Raw genomic sequence first — 20,330 nt, forward strand, 5'->3', positions numbered from 1 at the left:
GACAAGTCTTCTCCTTTGATGTTTTTAAATCTTTGAAAACATTTTCATTTTCAAGCTTTTGAATAAGTTGTAAATACAGATTTTATCATTTTGGTAGAAACAGAAGGGTATATCATGTGATTGAATGTGTATTATAAAGCACTTTAGTTCAACTCTTGTGCTTTAAACATGCTCTATGAATAAAGGTTGAGTTGAATCTTTTCCATTTTTATTAATTTAAACTGTACGAGTAAGTGAAATGGAATATCAAAAACAAATTAAAATATAATATATAAATAGTCATAATAATAATAATAAAATAAACATACATATTTGTATTATAATCAATATAATAAAACCACAGTAGTCTGGCCAAGTGCTTGTCTCCTTTATTAATTCAGTCTTGAATAATACAACACTTCAGAAGGATACTATTGTTTACTCTTACAGTTAGAAGTACATCTTGCACCCTAGCGACACAAAGCAGGTAGATCTGAACACACAGACACGCTCACTCTCACTCACACACATTCAGGAGCAGCAGAGACACAAGTGCATCGTGAGGGGAGGAACGGGAGAGATGGATGCTGGGAATGTGACCGACGCTGCTCAATCGATATTCATCTCTCAGAAACTGCCGTTCTCTTACTCCACTAAAACAATGAAATGAGCCGGACGTGGACATCCCAATGTTAACATTTCAAAAAATATATAGCACATTGGTCGCCTCGTCCCAAATCAAATGGTGTCATGGACAAGTGCAACACAGAATGTAACATTATTAGGAGTGTGAACACAAATAAAGCACACGACAGACTAACACTACAAATAAAACTAACGAGAGTTGCAGTACACCGCACGCTCGTTTCAGGAAGCTGCTGTTTGTTCGAGGGCAAAGGTTTTTGCTCAGCACTCACGACCCGTCTGTGCTTCACGGGCATGCAGACAGACGAGCACACAGACAGCTCTGGATAAATGTGTGTGAGACTGAAAAGGAGATGAAAACAGTGAGAAAAAAAACGTCTAAGTGATGGTGGTCCACTGGTCTGTGGGAGGAGCCAGGCTCGTGTGATGATGATAACATAAGGTCACGGAGTCGGGAGGGAAGGGAGTGATGTATGAACAGCAGAGGAGTGCGCTACGGTCCCGTCCAGCTTACTGCACTGGGACGACACGCATGGTGTTGGTGTAACCGGATCCCGGACGCCAGCCGGTCAGGACGATCACCACATCACCGGGCTTGAAGAATCCACGAGCCTTACCTGAGAGAGAGAGAGAGAGAGAGAGAGAGAGCAGAGGGTTGGATGTGAACGACTGACAGCCCATGTCTAAGCATTTTTATCCATTCACAATTTTTCTTTTTCTTCAGTTCATGTTGTACAAAATCTTGAGTAAATGTTCTCCATTAGTATTAAGTGGTGGTATCATTTTGTGACATTTCCTCTTAAAAGAACAATTAAAATTCATGTGTAAAATGTATTTTAATTTTTTTTTTTCAATATTTTTGATTATTTTTAAATGCCTTAAACGTTGTTATTCTGAAGTGCATTGAGCTGCATTTTATGTATGAAGGTATTATATAAATAAAGTATCATTATTATTGAAATGTCATGTTATACAGATAAAAAATGTATTATAGAAATGTTATAGTTTCTGGTGTGTGATTCTTATTTCCAGCTTATTTTACACAGTTTGTGCATAATCTTTTGAATATCTTGAAGTCTCAATCAATTTTGTGTTTTCTTTTTTGCTTGTATGTTATCAGCTAGAAATGTTGGTAACACTTTACAATAAGCATTAATGCATTAACAATAACTATTAACATTGAGCAATGCATTTCCTAAAGTATTTATCTTTAACTTTCATGGATAAAAATACAACTGTTCATTGTTAATGTTCTATGCATTATTAAAATCAAAAGTTAATGTCAATTTTAATGTACAAGTAAATGTAGAAATTAACAAATGCTTTAGTTAACCAATGTCAACAAATAGAACCTTACTGTAAAGGGTTACCAATACTTTTATAAATATACCGGTTTATTGTATTGTGATTAAAAAAAAGCTGCAGTTTTCTGTTTGCTCGGACACTAAAGAAAGTCTCTTGGTGATCAGCTTTAAGGTTGGAATGTAATGTCAGCACAGATGGTCGCTCCAATTTAGTTGCCGCAAGTCAAAGGGAATGTCTGCAGATTTTGGGCAGTAGGAGCTGGATTTTACAGAAAACTGTGTTGTGTATGATGGGTACAGATATTTTAGCTTCAAACTATGATTGCATTTAGTCGGATGAGCTGATTTTCAAACATGAGGCGCTGTTTGATGTCCAGTTTTTCCTCTCTAACCATTTGGCAGTGTATGATGCACAGGTGTTTTAAAATGAGTGTATTCCAGTCTTCAGTTTCTTGTGTAATCATCACAACCGCCTCTGTGTCTTACCAACGTCCATGGCAAAATTGACCCTCAGGTCCACATCCTCTGCCCACACGTCGTTGGAAGGCATGTTGTAGAGCACGGGGAAGATGCCACGGAACAGATGAGCCTGTCGGGCCGTCTGCTCGTTACGGGTCACGGCAATGATTGGGGCACGCGGGCGGTACCGGGAGATCAGATGAGCGGACCTGGACAATCAGACAACAGTGTGTGAATGAGGAGTTCCAGGAGAGACTTTTTACTTTGTGAATCTACTAAAAGATAACATGGTCAAGGAAATCAGAGTTTACATACACCACAAACCCACCCACACTAACACAAACAGAGCTGACCCAGAGACAATCATGTGACTAAATGAAATGACTGACAGAATGCTAAAACTAAGACCCTATTCCATTCTTTTCTGCTTGCACTGTCCAAACACTCACTCATAGACATTCAGGGAAACAAGAGTCAGTGAAAGATTATAAACTGAATATTGAAATTATTCTGCATCACCATGCTGCTCTTAGTATTGTATTTACTTGTTTAGCAGGGACACATTAAACTGATCAAAAGTGACAGTGAAATATTTGTAATGTCTTATTTCTATTTCAAATAAATGCTGTTCTTTTGAACATTCTATTCATCTGTGAAACCTGAAAAATAAAATGTATCAGTTTCTACAAAAATATTGGGCAGCACAACTGTTTTCAACAATCAGAATATAATAATAATAATAATAATATTCTAATAATCAGAAATGTTCTTGAGCAGCAAATTAGCATATTAAAATGATTTCTGAAGGATCATGACACCGCAGACTGCGTATGATGCTGAAAATTCAGCTTTGATCACAGAAATGTTACATTTTTAACAGATATTCACATAGAGAACAGATATTTAAACTAATATTTCACTATTTTACTGTATTTTTGATCAAATAAATGCAGCCTTGGTGAGCAGAAGAGGTCCCCAAACTTTTCAATGGCCTTTTTTCTTACCTGTCCCACGCTGAACCCTCACCTCAGGCCCCTCCCCTCTTACCTGCCAGTCTTTGTGAGCACAATAAGGGCACTGGCGCAGCATTTGAAGGAAGACTCGACAGCACCCACAGCTACAGCATCTGAAGGGTCGCGGGTCAGATGGGTGGAGCGCCGCAGCTCCTCAAACAGCTGCCTGTGGAACGTTGCTGCCTCTGCCTCGCGGGCGATCTGACAGCACCGTCCGGTGGAGGGAGGGAGGGGTTACACAATCATACTGTCAATCACTCAGACAGAGAGAAACACAGAGAGACACGCGTGCACAGGAATGCTTGCGCTAGTCCTGTACTGTTCCAAAGCTTTCAAATAGTCACTAATTTAGGATTTAAATAAATAATAAATTAATTTATTATATAGTGCCGGGCAACGATTAATCACATCCAAAATAAAAGTTTGAATAATTTTTGGGTATAATGTGTCACAGTATACTTTATTTTGCTCTCCTCACTTACATAAGTTAACAAGTGTCCTGCACCCACTAGTAAAATAAATATATCAAATTATATCTGGTGTACATAAATATATTTAATATATATAATTTTCTTAAATATATACATGCGTGTGTATTTATATATACACACATAATGTGTGTGTGTACATTTTATTATGTACACAAAAACTTTTATTTTGGATGTGATTAATCGTTGCCCAGCTCTATTATAATAATACATTAATATGATTAAATAAAACCATAATATATTTTATTTGGCTGAAAAATATAATTTTTTTAATCCTTGTGATTTTGAAATACACTAGGATTTGAAAATATAAGGGAATTTTTAGGATTACAGACGGACATCTATTAACATTCAGCATGTGCCACGTGTCTCTCTCATTTCTCTCTCTCTTCCAGTCCTCTCCTGTCCCTGCTCTTCCTACTCCCTGACTGTGACAGATCTGGGTTTCCACATCATCTCCATGCCGCACGCCTACCTGCCGGACCCAGTGAGGACTATAAACGCAGAGGCCAAGATTTTAAAGGAGGCCTCCACAGCGCCAATGGCAATGGCCTCAGCGGGGTCAGTGGAGGGGGGCAAACAGCGACGCAGGTCCTCAAACACCAGCCGGTGGAACATGGCTGCCTCTGCCTCACGAGCGATCTGATGCAGCCAGCACGTGATACAACAGGAGGAACACAGCAGAGAGAGGAAAGACACGCACATACATACATGAGACAAGGGGTGATGAACAGATCCAGTGTGAAGAAAAGGATGACAGGAAAAGAGAGAAAAAAAAACAAAAAAAAAAAAACAAAAAGGAAAGAGGAAACAAAAGGAGGAAATTAGTGCAGGTGTTAGTTCAGAGGAAAAGGTTGGTAGAAAAAAAAACAATGAATATTAAAAACACATCCAGACTCAGTAAATCATTATTGCAAATTAATATTAATTACACCTAACCCACCGCCATTAAATCATGGATATTATTTTTAAATATGGACATAAATAAAACAGTGACCAGTAAAGTGTAAGACTAATTTGTGATATCAGGGTTAAAAGAAACTCATATCATGCAAGAGCAAGTTAAAAGATGTCAAAAACAAGCCCAGAAGGAGTGAAAGAAGAAAGGTTGAGCACATCAAGACAGGGAATAAGAGATCAAGCATGCTGGTTTTCAGAAAGTTGAGCGCACTCAAAATGAACAAACCAGCTTTGAGAAAATATGTTTGTTAAAGCCAAAGGATTTAATCTGCTGGTGAATATTTCCAAGTTCAGGAGTATCTGGGCAAACACGTGACTCAAACATGCCAACCTTGAGCACAATGCAGAGCACATGGATAGATTTAACAAGCTCATCAAGAACAGGCAGACAGAAAAAACAATGTCTTCAATTTAAGATGGTTAAAATGAACCGTAAGCTTCAGCGGTTGTATGTAACTGACCCTGACAACTCAGACAAACAAAACTAGCAAGTGAAGGCAAAACACATGCGTATGAGAGAATGAAAGTCATGAAGGATGCTGTGGCATTAAAGAATTATTACGGGTTAAACAAAACATACAGTGGGGTCCAAAATCTGAGAGTACACTGAAAATTTGGGACTTGAATAGAATTTAAATCTTTGGGGGAAATATTTTTTTGAAAATAAGTCAACTAAGTAAATGTTACAAAATACAAATAATATTTCAGATACTGCATTATTTCTAGGTGACTAATTAAATGACACACTTTATACAGACAGACATTCATGTTTCTATACAAACACTTTCAAATTCATGTTAATTTAACATTTTACTCCGTGATGGGCTGAATATATCATTTGGAAAGTTAGAAAAATGCAAAATGGTCTCCAGATTTTTGGGCCCCATTGTATACAAACAACTTTACTGAAAGGAAAGTGGTTTAACAAAAAGACAAGCGTCACATTTCTGCTTTTAAATGTCCCACAGACCTCCACTGCAAGTGCATTACTGTACATACAATTCGTTTTTTCTTTTGTTTTTACAAAGATGCTGTCCATCCTTGATAAGTTGTATTTAACCCATAAAACTTCTTTGGAAATTCCCTTTAGTATTTTTAAAAGAGGAGTAAGTTGTGAGTGAAAACATGAGGAATGTGTGAGTCAGGTACTAGAAGGTTTAGCTGTGTAACAGTGTTAAAGTGTGGGTCAGTAGGGGGCGCTCTCACCATGTGCTGGGTGCGTACGGCCTCCAGAGGATAGTCTCCCTTTGCGGTCTCTCCACTCAGCATAATGCAGTCGGCTCCGTCCAGAACGGCGTTGGCCACATCGCTGCCCTCGGCACGTGTGGGGCGAGGCTTCTTGATCATGCTCTCTAACATCTATAAACATGCAAGACTTGAGTGGACTTGAGATACAGTCAGCCTGTTTCATAGATGCACTAGCACTGGAAGACCACCATTACAAGAAAACTCCTTTACTTTCATTAGAGCAATTAAACTGCAAGATAAATATTACAGAAGAGTATATTACGGACTTGCTTTCAGTTAAGATATATTTTCCGGAGAATGCATGTTAATGTGTGACCCTGGAGCACAAAAGCAGTCATAAGTAGCACGGACGTATTTGTAGCAATAGCCATGCTGGGTCAATGTATGGGTCAAAATTATCAATTTTTCTTTTATGCCAAAAATCATTAGGATATTAAGTAAAGATCATGTTCCATGAAGATATTTTGTAAATTTCCTACAATATCAAAACTTCATTTTTGATTAGTGATATGCATTGCTAAGAACTTTATTTGGACAAATATTGTCCTTTCCTAACAAACCATACATCAATGGAAAGCTTATTTATTCAACTTGATATTCAGATGATGTATAAATCTCAATTTCAAAGAATTGAAACCTTATAACTGGTTTTGTGGTCTAGGGTCACACATGGGGATGTAGGTTAGCTGACCTGTGTGGCACAGATGATTGGCTTTCCTGCTTTGTTGCAGCGACCAATCATCATCTTCTGGGCCAGAAACACCTTTTCTGTGGGGATTTCAATACCCAGGTCTCCTCGCGCGACCATGATGCCATCACTGGCCTCCATGATCTCATCAAACCTTGTGAATAAATAATTTATTCAAACCTAATTCATTATTACACATCTAATACTGCATATTGAGTTTGGGGGTCAGTACACCTTGAGAAACGGGTGTAATCCACTCACCTGCGCACACCCTCGTGGTTCTCCAACTTGCTGATGATCTTGATGTTCTTGCCCTTCTCTCCCAGCACTTTACGCACCTCGTGCACATCAGCCGCCTTGCGGATGAAGGAGGCAAAGATCATGTCGACTCCCATTGCCACGCCGAACTGCAGGTCCTTGATGTCTTTCTCTGACACAGCGGGCAGGTCGACCGCGGCACCCGGCAGATTGACACCCTTCTTACTACCCAGAGTTCCTCCATTCTCAATTTCACACAGCAGATAGTCAGAGCCTGAGAAAGAGACAGATATTATTCATCAAGGAAAAAAAAAAAAGGCGATTCTACCCATTCAGTGCGATCCTAGACTTCTGGGGGCCCTATGCAAAACTTTATCACCCGCTTTCACGTTACATGATTTGACTGATTTTTTACGTAGAGAGGGTGACAGCGCACCGCATTAAAAGAAATGATCATTCATGTTTTCAATAACCACTCGCCAAAACTAAAGCACAAAACAAAAATTAAGCAAGGGGGCCCTCTGGTGTTTCGGGGCCCCTGCGCAGCTTGCGTATTCTGCGTATAGGGAGGATCAGCTCTGTACCCAATACAGTGTCCACACTAGAAGTAAACAGCGTTGTGTCACGTTCACTAAACCACTGACTAATGACTTCAACTCAAGACTATTGAGACTAACTCACTTTTACTGAATTTCAGCAGTAAAAAAAAAATAAAAAAAATTTGATTGACTATATCGCATGGTTTCTGCAGGTTTTGTGAAAGTAAATTTAAGACCGTTTAAGACCAAATGAAGAATATCTAAGGAATAATTGGAAGTAGACTGATCAAAACAAATTTTAAAAAGCAGTTTAGGATTAAAACAACAAATATTTGCCAATATGGTCAGAAAAAAAAAACATTTTCAAAAGGGAAAACAAGGGGGTTATTTTGGAAACCAATAACATTTGTTTTATGCATAAATACTAGTGCCGTCAAACAATTAAATCGCATCCAAAATAAAAGTTTGATTATATAATGTGTGTGTGTTCTGTGTAGATTTTTTTATGTACCGGTATATATAAATACACACATACAGTATATTTTGAAAATGTATTTACATGTCTATATTTATATTCCTATATATTTAATATATAAAAACAACATTTCTGACATATATACATGCATGTGTATTTATATATACATAATATACAGAACACACATTATGTAAACAAAAACTTATTTTGGATGCGATTAATCGTTTGACAGAACTAAAATACACTTAATTTTGTTACATTTCTCACAAAGCAAAACTTTTTAATTTTCACTCAAGTAAATATATCTTGGTTAAAGGATGTTTAGATATTTACACTGGAAAACAAGACAAAAATAAACAAGGAAGATATTAATTTTATTGAAATGCATGCAGCATTTAATGCCACAACTTTATGCTCTAATTTAACACCTCCTTAATCTGTGGAAGGGTGAGTTAAGACTTTAAGGACCTGCAGAAACCCTGTTATCAATTATTTTCATTACCATGGCAAATCAATCACTCACCGATCTCCTGGACCTGGAGAGAAATGAGTCCATCATCAATATAGACCTTGCTGCCCACTTCAACCACATTGGTGATGTTCTTGTAGTCGAGCCAGAGTGTTTCCTCATCGCAGTTCTCCATGAAAGAATCGTCTAAGGTCACTTTGATCTTATTTCCCTTCTTCAGCTCGACCTCAGCCGTGCCGCTCTGGAAAGGACAAACAGATGTATACAACCATCACTATTAATCCATGCACTAGCAACAGACAACTCAGTGTATAGTGATCTTGCACCAGCAGATCAGTCTTTGAACCAAAATGAGTAAACTCACCCCTTTAATGAGTCCGGTTCGGATTTCTGGTCCCTTGGTGTCCAGAGCGATGCCCACTGGCCTGTACTGGATGCTGCCCGGCTCGAAGCTGGCACAAGCTTCATGTACATTTTTAATAGTTTCACCGTGATACTGACAGACAGAAGACATAAGAGATTAATAAAGCAGAGAAAGATGTCACTCCAAACACATCATAAGCTGACGTTAGACAAGCGCACTTGAATGTCTCATGGCAGTACGTTTATTACCTTACAGAACACGTTACGTCATTTTTATTCCCTCTTTGAACACGCTCAATCACACGCAGCTAACCAATGGTCAAGGCGTGTCTAGACTATTGAAACTGGGTTACTCTCTCCTACACACGACACACACACTAGTGCACAAATGAGTAGACACTTATGTGCGCGCAGTGCGTGTTATGACAGGACACAATGTTCATCGGTTAGAGTTTGATCTACTGACCGTGCAGAAGTCGTCTGCTATAATAAACCTGGTAACACAAGCACCTTTGATCCATGACGTTAGTGCGGTCACACGGCTGTAATACTAATCGCAATCTAGTTGCTTTCATTTCAGTAGCTCTACATTCAAGGTCACTCTGTTGGCCAAATCCACAGGCCTGTGTTTGTTTAAGGCTGTGAAATGTTTGTCATATGACAGAATTTGTTTCACCCTTGATAAGAGAAGTCACATAAGGGTCAGCTTTTAGGTACGAATGAATGCATGTGGGACAAAAGGGCTCTCAAACTGACAGCGGTGATTGTTAACATTTTTCGTTTAACCTTATCTGCAGTTTTTGGAATGAATGGGATGATTTTGTCCTAAATTAACCATTCTGCTCCCAACATGTTAGGCTGCAAACAGGCAGAACTGGATCGGATTGCTTACGCTTGAGTAAATACAAAGAATGAATTCCATTCATGACACACTTCTGTCTATCATTCAGAAATCTGAGCCGAATTTTCAAGTTGCAGCTCATGTCGTGAACCTGCAGAACTGCAAATGATGCTCACTGTGATTACGAAGCTTAACTCATAACCAGCGGCTCCTGTATGAACTACCAGTGGGCAAAAAACCTCCACATTTATGCTGTTGAGACATGATAAGCTCTCCGCGGGGAAGGAACAGATAAACTATTTATAATAGCCTCACTGTAGATTAGGACAGAGACAAGCACGAAAGACTGTAAGTCAAAGTATGTACCTCGTGTGAACCGTGAGAGAAGTTGAGGCGAGCGATGTTCATGCCAGACTTGATCATCTCCTTCAGCATTTCCACAGAGCGAGAGGCTGGTCCTGTAGTCACATGACACAATGCACCATCACTTACTGCTACTTCTGAATTAAGACTATTAACTTATTGAGCATTTTATCAAAATACTGCGTCTGTTGCTACATGAAAACAATTAAATAAAGATACAGAACAATGGCAGACAGGGAGAGTTTGGGAAACCTGTCTCAGCTAAAACAAAAAAGCACTTAGACAGGACCTGGAGTAATTAAACACCTAAATGACATGCAATCCACCAGAGAATTTACTGAACTGTGATCACAGAAGCTAATGCGTTATATTTCTGCTGTATTATAAAGCTGTTTGTGTGGCAGTAACCGCTGGTGGAAGATTCATTTTGGTCTGCTGTGCGCATCCACGGTAGGGCTAGGAGATATGGGCTTAAAAATATATCAAAATAATTTCTGGTATTTATTGCGATAACAATAGCAATGACGATAATTCAGGGAATCCTGTTTATTTAGAGAAAAGTATTATCTTTCCTATTTTTACCCAAAATAGGGTGTTGTGAGCATAACTGAGTACATTCATACTGGAAGCCGGAGGGCGCAGAAACCACACGGACCACGCTCCAGGAAATCCCTAATATGTAAGGTATCCAGTTATCGCTGTAGCTGAATACAACGCAGATAGAGAAATTTTAACTGAGGAAACGTGAAGACAAACAATTCTTGTGACAATATATGTTTTATCTGTGTTCTTCAAGCAGTCTTGGGTATTATAAAGTAATGTATATTGCAATACTAAACGACATAGCCTTTATCACTGTACATAATACTATACAATAGTATGATTTCTGCCTCATTCTGTGATATGAAACCACGTCTGATCACAAAAAGTTATTTCAAACACTCGACTGACGTTACGAAGTTCATTTGGAGAAAAAGCACGAAAATAAATGATTTCTTTGTTGGACAACAGGTTTGTAAACAGATTCATACACATGCAAAACTATCGCACACGTGCTACTGTAGTACATTTAAACAAGGTTCAGACCGATTGTCGCACTGTACAGTCCTGACCAAACCAGTTCCAGACTGTAGAAGGAGCTCCTCGTTTAGCAATATACTCAATTTCACATCCGCCTTCCGATGTGCCGCACCGTCGCACACAGAAATGTCAACAACTAGACTATCATTATTAGCGTGGGAATATTAATTCTTATCGTGGGGAGAATTTTTACTGGTATATCGCAAACGATAAGATATCGCCCATTCCTAATCCACTGACCGATGGTGCAGATGATTCCAGTGTTGCGGGCGATGGTGGGCTCGGAGTCGATGTCCAGCAGACACAAATGCTCCAGGAAGGTGTCAGCCATGGCAGCGTTGAGCTGCTGCGTCTGGATGAAGGCAGAGCCCATATCCTGAGGTTTAGCGTGGGGCATCGTGGAAGAGATGGGTAATATCCTACACAGAGAGAGAGAGACAGACAGAGAGAGACCAATGAAATGACATCCATTTGATCCACTGTCCATCCAATCAGATGTCTAAAGTGTCTACGTGTTTAAAGAATCAGAGCCTCATTCTTTTAATTGACAGAGACAACAAATGATTGAAAACCAGAGTATATATTTAAGGTAAACACAGCAGACTGTAGTGATTAACCCTGATTTAAATTCAACAGCATAAACAGTGACAGGTTCTCTGCAGGGAGCCTAAAGCCATAAATATCTTTTTTTTTTTTTTTTAAATATCAAAACACATTTTGCTGAGAATTCACATAAATTGAGCTAAAGAGCTATCCTCAGGCCAGCTCCTCTGAACATGTCAGTGTGTTTGTGTAGTAAAGGTGTGGCGAAAAGGAATGTTTCCTTTCCATGTTATGCAACAGACTCCAGCACTCAGAAAAATTTAAATATTAACAAGCGAATATAAAACCTTCTTTAGGTCTCTCTCAATATCACCACAATCCTATGATCAAAGCAGACAGGAAGGGTAGAGCATGACCTTCACATTAGCAACATATATGTGTGCTGTGTTTGAGTGGTTTAGGCTTTGGTTTACGGCTGGTAACCAGAGGGTATCAAGTTTGTTGATGTGAAAGTTGTTTTCTGAACTCATACGTGTGCCAGTGTACTGCATCAGAGTCTGAAATCAAATTACGTTTCATGCAGACTCTATGGTTCACTATTGGCTAAAAAAACATCTAACCAAACTGAGTGTTCTTACCTAGCTAGTGGTAAATAGCTGTTGCTAATACTCAATGGTAGTATTTGCAAAAAATACAATGTGAAGAGAGACAAAAATCGAGTCAATCAAGCCCTCTTTTAACCTACAGTAGATGAGACAAGCTGTACATTTATTACAGGAAAACATCTGTATAGCTACAAGACGTGTTAAGGCAATGCTAAGTGTAGAATCAAACACCCAGAACAGTAAATCAATAAATCTTATACAAACAGACTTGCATCTTAGGAATGTGACCGCACACTGACTTTTCTTTATGGTTAGTGAAGTCATACAGCACTAGTGATGGACTTTGTGTGTTTGAGCTGACCTGGATTGTGCGTCTTAAGGCGGACATTACTAAAGCTCAATATAAAACAGATAATCCACCTGACACAGCCTGAAGCGCAGGTAAGTCAATGTGATATCTAGCCAATTACAACCATGTTGGCACATGCGAATCAAAATCATGTCAGACTGAACTGTGAATTATAGCTTCAACATCAAATCAGATGCATTCACCAATCTGCAAACAGTCAGCTATCTGCATTAAATATTCTTACTGGAAAGTGAAACCGGTCACATGACCACAGAATGGCAGCAGGATGGGTTTGGCAAGGATTTCACTGCGATCGCTAACCTAATAAAACACTGCACTGATGCCACGGTGGGCTGTCGTACGTGAGGAGATTCACATCACAGCGGATACACACACACACTCTTCCTCACGTAGTCATGTGATGACTAAGACAGGCAGGGTGGAAAATCCAGGCCCTCGTGCAGGGAGCCACACACACTCATAGTGAAAGGAGGGGCAATTTCCCTTCCTGTTACTACAGGAAATGATGCAAACTGTGGTTTGTGTAAAAGAGATGGTAATGCTACTTAAGGTACATACATGCAGCATGGCAAACATGCCTGTTATGATATTGATTGCTTTCATGCTATGCGCCCTCAACAGACAATGCTGACAAGGACACTGAAGGTCAGTGTTAGCCAGGGAGTGAATGTCACATGAATGCCTGTTTTATAATCACATTCCCTGCTTTGTCTCCAAAAATCCCAGCAATGCAAACAGCCTTGAACTCAGAGCCCAATGAACAGGAAGAATTTCACCTTCAAAACAAGCTGTACAATTGCAAAATTACAATTATGAGACATGCTGTAATACAATTTTAAATAAAAATACAAGAGTCATATTGAACATGCAGAGACCTATGCAAATCAGAACTCCCTTGCAATCATACAGTAACACCCTGGCAACCGCCCACAACACCCTAACATCACGGGTCAAGTCATGACGCAAGGAAAACTGTTTCCATGTTCAAGTCTCAACTCATTTTAACAGAGTACATCTCAATTCGTATTCATATCACACATTTAAGCTTTAAAAACTCACAGGTTACAACACAATCTCCAGGCACCAATATTTTGAACAATTCATAAAAGATGAATCAATACAGTACTACATCACACGTTTGCTTTTGGCATTTGAACCCAGAAACGGCAGCCTTGGATGCCAGACTTAACAAGCAGAAGTTATTTATTCAAATAATTCTTCAATTTATTCAATTTTACTGTCACATGTGCGATAATATAGTTTTCATTTTGTGACAATATAAACAATATTTGCTATATAGTATATACTACTTTACATGACTGCACTATATGGATAAAGTTTGCTATAGTTATATAGCTGACTTAAGGGAGTTTATGCTCGACAATATAATTCCATTACGAAATACCATTACATTTCATGACGAAAAAGTTTTTGCACGACTAAATGAATTGCGTTCAGAAAACGTAAAAATCTTGTTCTTTAATTTTATCCCAGCTAAAGCCAAAGTCAGAAGTAAAATGTTTTAAGGATACTAATATTGTAATATGACATCACACTCTCTGACGTCTTTTTAAAAATATGCTACATAACACATCCAAAACGTAAAAATACATAATGTAGCTCACGTTACTGGAACGCTGTCCTGAAGACTAGTTTGTTCAATTCAGCTAAGAGATCACGCCGGTCTTCACGCAACAAATTCAAAACCTTCACCAGACTTCGGAACACACTGAAACTCGATGAGTTTGCAAATGAATGGAAAATGGAAGTCAATGAAAAAAAACTGCAGTGTGACTGACCCTTAAGTCCTAAATCTAGATCTCCACAGCTGTTGTCGGGTCGTATCTACGGTCTAGTGTTCCTTTGACCTCTGAGCTGATGCTGTATAACTTTAGAGCATGTCTATCAATCTGCTGCAATGCTGCATCTAAACACAGTCAATCACAATGATTTGAAAGAGCTTTGATACAAATAACGCAGACCTACCACAACTGGTTTAGTAACTAGAAGTGTCCTTTGGGCCTAACAAACCAGCATCCCTAAACCCACCTGTAGGCCCTTCGGCTCTGGGAAATAAGGCACCGTGTGTCAGTCAGAGCCCTGCGGAGGAGTGCCAGCGTGCGTGAACTTCTCTCCCCAATTACAGCGCTGCAGACACGGACGCTGGGCAGAATGAAGCAGCATGCATCGTGCTGCCGAGGACTCGGAGCACTAAATCCTCTTTCCTTCAGAGAGGATAAAACACGCAAGTCACACGCACACTTACTGTCCTGCACGAGCAGGACTCTAATAAGACTCCAGGCCCACATTAGCCCCTAAACACACTGGTTTAGTTGTGGATCGGCCACTCCAGGCAGTAAACAGTACTGTTTACTGTAGATCATATTACAATGCTGGGCTAAAATAGGAACGGGACGCCATAAGGAGCACTGGACTATCTTGGATTTTACCAGTATGAAACGCATCAGGCTCGCAGTGGCATGGCAGGACTCTACTGCAGCCAAACGGGGTTTATTCACTGCAGCAAAAAGCTACTGAGGTGAGTCTGTTCCCTTTACTCTATGATTCAGAACAGTGACTAATATCTGTGCACTGGGACGTCCCTGGTGAGGTCTATGGAAAGGCCGTTTTGTGTCACTGCAGAGCTGTGGGTGTCTGTTTCACTGGTCTCTTCTGTTGGTTTAATAGAAGCTTTTGACATTCTGGCGTAACTCAACAGGATGTTACAGAAAATATTCCCATATTGCATCGAAACACTCACTGTAGAACTGAAAACTGCCTCCCTGAAAGAGGGATTAAGTAGATGTCTACAAAGTGCCAGCAGTGTTTATAATAAACCTAATTTGTTGTCTGTTAATGCCCATGAATTCAAGCCATGTGCTCCATTTTAATTCAATTCCCAGGATGTTTGAAATTTGAACGACAGGAAGAACAATAATTTACTAAATAGCATTTAATCAAGTACTCTTTCAACCTGGATCAAAAACTGAATTTATTTAATACACAAAATATAATGAAACATGAATGCACATTTCTGTAGGTGGCATTTCAAACATGATTCTATCATTTCTGGAAAAATAGCTAATCATGTTGTATGACAATTTATAGATAAAATTAAACTTATTATGATGCTGGCTCAAACTGCTGGAGTGAGTTACATTTTAACTCTAGTTCCCTAAATTCACAATAAAATGTCAGTTTAGCTTACTGCCCCAATTGAAATTCAGGAATCGAACTGGCAATGAGGTGTCTTTGCATAGACTATTTAATGCTGCTCAGAGTTGACAAATGCATTTATACAGCAATTTTCAACTGCATACTATGGAAGCTTGTTCCACTGTGGGGACAGTAGTAGTAATTGCAACTTTCTCTTAATTAGGCCTTTTCTTATATTTCACAACTCTGTCTTTTTTCTTGCAAATCTCAGAATTTCAAGATGTAAAGTCACAATTGTGAGACTGCAATAACTTTTTTATTTTGTGGCAGAAACAAACTGAAGCTGCATTATGGCTGGATTTTGAACAGGCACAGAGCAACCTTAACTCAGCTGCGTAAAGATGCCTTTGGAAACAAAGTCAACCATTTATTTCTGAATGACGCACAGGCCAATAAACCCCAATGCAGCTGACATCCACCTAGAACAGACTGAGAACCAGACTTCAAATCTGACAACGCAGAAAGTGTCAAGGTATGTGATTACAAGACAAACACACAAAACAGTCCAATTCCTCCCTCGCAGAAACATGATGCAGCATCATAATTAGCACCTATCAATGAAGCCAGCGCCCACGCGATGAGAGCCAGAGACTGTGCTTCAGATGCCCGCGAGTCAGCGATTCTGAGAAGGATTCATTCTTGGACCTAATTAAGAGTAATATCTTAATGCAGTGCACGCCTTCATCATTAAAAAAAGCAAGGCGTGCGTCAACGCTAACAAACTGAGCTGAGCGTTTAGAGCCTCTATGAAGAGCAAACATCATCTTCCTCATCATGATCAACTGCATTCACAGGTGTTTGCTGGGGAAAATGTGGCGGATGCGCTGCGGGTCACGTCCCGCCTTCTGCGTCACATTCTCCGCCAGCGCAGACGCCTGCACGAGGCCGCGCACGTAAACTTCTAATTCGAATGAATTCAAAATGAATGACGGTTAATGATAAACTGTCAACGTTGAAATTGCAGACGACGATGAATGTTAAAAGACGGTTAGTCAGCATAAAACAGCGGAAAACGCAGCGAGATATACGATTAAAGACGGTAAGTGTGGTGTAAACGAAGTGAAAACAAACTTTACCGAAATTAAATACAAAAATAGGACAAAAACTGTTAAAAATCCTCAGCAGGATGAGGAAAGACTGACTGAAAATAACCAAACCTGCGCTATTTTATGAGAGCAGCTGCTCAGACAGACGAAAGACTTTATACAATAACGTTGCTAATGAAAAATACACCTATATTATTATTATTATTATGATGATGTTGATTGTTGTAAGTGCTGCCCTGAAGATACTCACCTGTGTTTGCTGATGGTCGGCCGAGACTGATGCGCTCCGGGTCGCGAGCTCAAGGTGATCTGCCAAACCTACCTGGAACTACTTCCGTCAAAGGCACGCGCGGATTGATACTAATGACGTCAGACTATAAAAATGTCACTATAACTGCTTTTTCAGCAATATTTGATAATACCTTTCCCAAGAAAGATCTCTAAACGTTTCTTGGTGTTTCGTCAATTAAAGAAAAGTCCACAAAGCATTAAAGTCTTGATAAACAAAGCCAAGCTTCCTCATGGGGGATTATGAAACGCGAAATGAGGGAAGTGGAATGATCCAATCAGAACGCGAGATACGGCACGGTGCTTGAGCACGAGGAGATCACGTGACAGGAGGATGCTGCGCAGCTATTAAAATACAAGTGAATGGCAAAGTGCTTGGTGATAAATGCGTGTTTAAATAACGCAGTGGACGTATTGCCCATGTAAAGCTCTTCGTCTGTGTGTATATAAAGCGTACACACGGCGAAACTGATGTACTTCCGCTTTAATCCAGACCCGCGCTGACGCACGCAGCATCTTTCAGCTCTTCTCCAGTGAGCAAACAAACACAAAAGAGATGTCATATATATATATATATATACAGATTACATTAGTGATGTAAGGACACTACACAAAGTATCATCACAAAATTAACATGCTTATATCAGAGTACCATAGTAGTATGCGTTTTTGTGCATATACCATGTTGTTGGACACGTGCCATGGTAAAACCTTGTTGTTTGGATAAGTTCTGTGGCGATACTATGTTGTTGGACACGTGCCATTGTAATTCAATGTTTTTTGGACGTGCACCATTGTGTTTTGTACTTGCACCATGGTAGCACTATGCTTTTAATTGATGCATTATGGGGAAAACAATTATTTGCTAAAAAGCATGACTCATAAATAAGGTAGTCATTCAAAGCTGCCTGGTAATATGAAATATCATTGTACCATGTTACTGGCACTGGCTAGTCACATGCAATTGTGTCATTTACAACAGGAATGTAAATATGAAGTGATGAATTACACGAAAAATTGTGTGTTTGTGATACTTGGAGACATTCATAGAGCAGCTGTTGCATTCGTTAATTAATAGCACCCTCTAGTGTGCATATGCTGTCACCAATGACAGTGAAAACATTTTTCTGTCTCTATTTTAGCTCACATATGCACGGAGTCTGGGTGAAGGATATGAAAGATCATCACCAAGGTGAGTTTAATGACACAACTAAAGATTCAAATACACCCTTTTCATGGCACAAAGTTCAAATCTGCACTATTTATTTCTGTACTTTTAACCAGAAATGATATAGAGTGTAATAAGTGAAAGTATAGGACTATTACACACAGAGATATCTGAATGTTTGAAACCATATGCATCAGCTTTTCATCTTGTGATTGATTCCCAGAACTAGAAGTAACCTCTGCATTTAATTGCAAGCTAATTAAACTCTGCAAACTAATTAAACATCCACTTGTAATTAGGGGGGTTCATGGTGCATCTGCTTTATGCTTCACTGCCATTGTACGTGCATAGCACATATTTTGCAGTTTACACACTAAATAATTTTTGTGGTGATTGACAGCAGGCACAGATGCCTAGATTTGTATTGAGCTTAAAATATAAGACATTTCAATATGAAATTTGTTGAAATTATATAAAATAAAAAAAAATCTGAGATGAAAATTGCACGCTTGTATATTAAGCATGCAAAATAACAAGGTCGCGAGGTGACTGTAGCATGCATGCATGCAGTTTAAACTGTCCAGTCACAGTATTTCTCCACCTGGTGGTCACAGGCAGAGGTGTTTCATCTCAAAGATATTTCATCTGTGTGCAACACTGCAAAACTGCACTTTAACTTCCGCAACACTGATGCTCAGACTAAAATAAAAGGTTTATAGGTAACGTTGGCCATATGTGAGGACTAGCAGGATGATTGATATGGATTGAACCTGACAGTATTAAATGCATCATCTAAATATATGCATGCAGCATTTCATGTTCTGGACTAGTATTGGTTATTGTTTGAAGATGAGTCTGTTTTGAGACCAGATTGATGCTGTCTGTGTCCAGGTGAAAGTGTGTGAACTCACCTGCACTCCACGACGGCCCCGCCGCTGCTGCTGCTCCCGCTGCCCATGCTGACCGCTGCTCACCTGACGGCCACTCGCTCGCTCACTGACCGCTGCTCACCTGCTGCGTGTCCTTGTGTCTCTCACCCAAACCCATCGGCCAATCCGCACAAACCTCGACCTGTAAACCGCCAGTGCTGTCTGCATTAACGGGCAGTGGTCAAATCCCGTGGTAAATCCCATTGATGCACTCTGGATTGGCTGTCAGTTGCAACAGTGTTCTGGAGAGTTTCTCAAACTGTGCTCAGGTTTACAATGCAATCAAAAATCAGATCTTAATAAGATCCACATTAACTTCAATGCTCTGTATTCTATACTGACTCATTAGAGCCTGTTTTTATTTTTCAAAGGAATTTTTAGAGCAACAAAATTGATACTATAATTAATAAAGTTGTCTCCTTTGAGGAATAAAAGCACACACATCCACAACATTTACCTACAGATACACCTGCTGAATGTTTATTATGGTGTACATTATGAAATTACTTGATGCTTTCGGTTAGCAATGTTATTTTAGGATCATTGAGGTACTATTATAGTGTTTATTAATACTTTTAATTATTTTCTGTTTTAAATATTTTCTATTTTCTTTTTAATTTTAGCAATTTTCTTGTTTTTGTTTTTTTTGTCGTTTTAATTTTTTTTTTAGAAAATGTATATATTATTTAATTTGTAACATGAATTTATATTTCAGTTGAATTATTATTATTTTAATGAATTATTACTATTAGTAATTTTAGTACATCAAGTTAAACTAAATGTAAATGAGAGCTGTTGCCTTGGCATCTGGCTGAAATAAAGTTTTAGTTTTTTTATATTTTATTTTATTTTAGTGATTTCAGCAGTGTTATTTTATTATTAATTATATACTAATATAGTATTTATGAATATTTTTAATTATTGTTTGATTTTGATTTTCAGGTTTCTTTTTAAGTTTTAATAATTTTGTGTGCTTTGTCAATTTTATTAGGT

General features: G+C 38.9%; 2 protein-coding genes across 3 annotated transcripts in view; one reads left to right on the forward strand and one right to left on the reverse strand.

Moving 5' to 3' along the window:
- Positions 1 to 352: 352 nt before the first annotated feature.
- On the reverse strand, positions 353 to 17,506 carry LOC306842723 (pyruvate kinase PKM-like). Of its 2 annotated transcripts, none has more exons than XM_079373746.1 (11): positions 17,203 to 17,506; positions 11,413 to 11,591; positions 10,096 to 10,187; positions 8,890 to 9,021; positions 8,580 to 8,766; positions 7,046 to 7,316; positions 6,788 to 6,938; positions 6,055 to 6,207; positions 3,435 to 3,601; positions 2,415 to 2,596; positions 353 to 1,241 (listed from the first exon to the last, which is right to left on the reverse strand). In XM_079373746.1, exons 2-11 carry the CDS (start codon positions 11,567 to 11,569, stop codon positions 1,135 to 1,137), a joined length of 1,599 nt encoding a protein of 532 aa, XP_079229872.1. In that variant the 5' UTR covers positions 11,570 to 11,591; positions 17,203 to 17,506; the 3' UTR covers positions 353 to 1,134. The 2 variants fall into 2 exon arrangements, with proteins under 2 accessions (XP_079229872.1, XP_079229871.1); XM_079373745.1 differs by lacking the exon at positions 3,435 to 3,601 and adding an exon at positions 4,364 to 4,530 and having other exon boundaries at positions 17,203 to 17,497.
- LOC306842722 (protein mono-ADP-ribosyltransferase PARP6-like) overlaps positions 11,879 to 20,330 on the forward strand; it is a 34,956-nt gene continuing 26,504 nt past the window's right edge. The window contains exons 1-3 of the transcript XR_013781779.1: positions 11,879 to 16,945; positions 18,383 to 18,432; positions 19,300 to 19,530. The gene's annotated coding sequence lies outside the window, so the exon portion shown is untranslated. The remainder of the gene's footprint in view (positions 16,946 to 18,382; positions 18,433 to 19,299; positions 19,531 to 20,330) is intronic.

This window comes from Barbus barbus, assembly GCF_936440315.1.
Source record: "Barbus barbus genome assembly, chromosome: 23".
Classification (NCBI taxonomy): domain Eukaryota; kingdom Metazoa; phylum Chordata; class Actinopteri; order Cypriniformes; family Cyprinidae; genus Barbus; species Barbus barbus.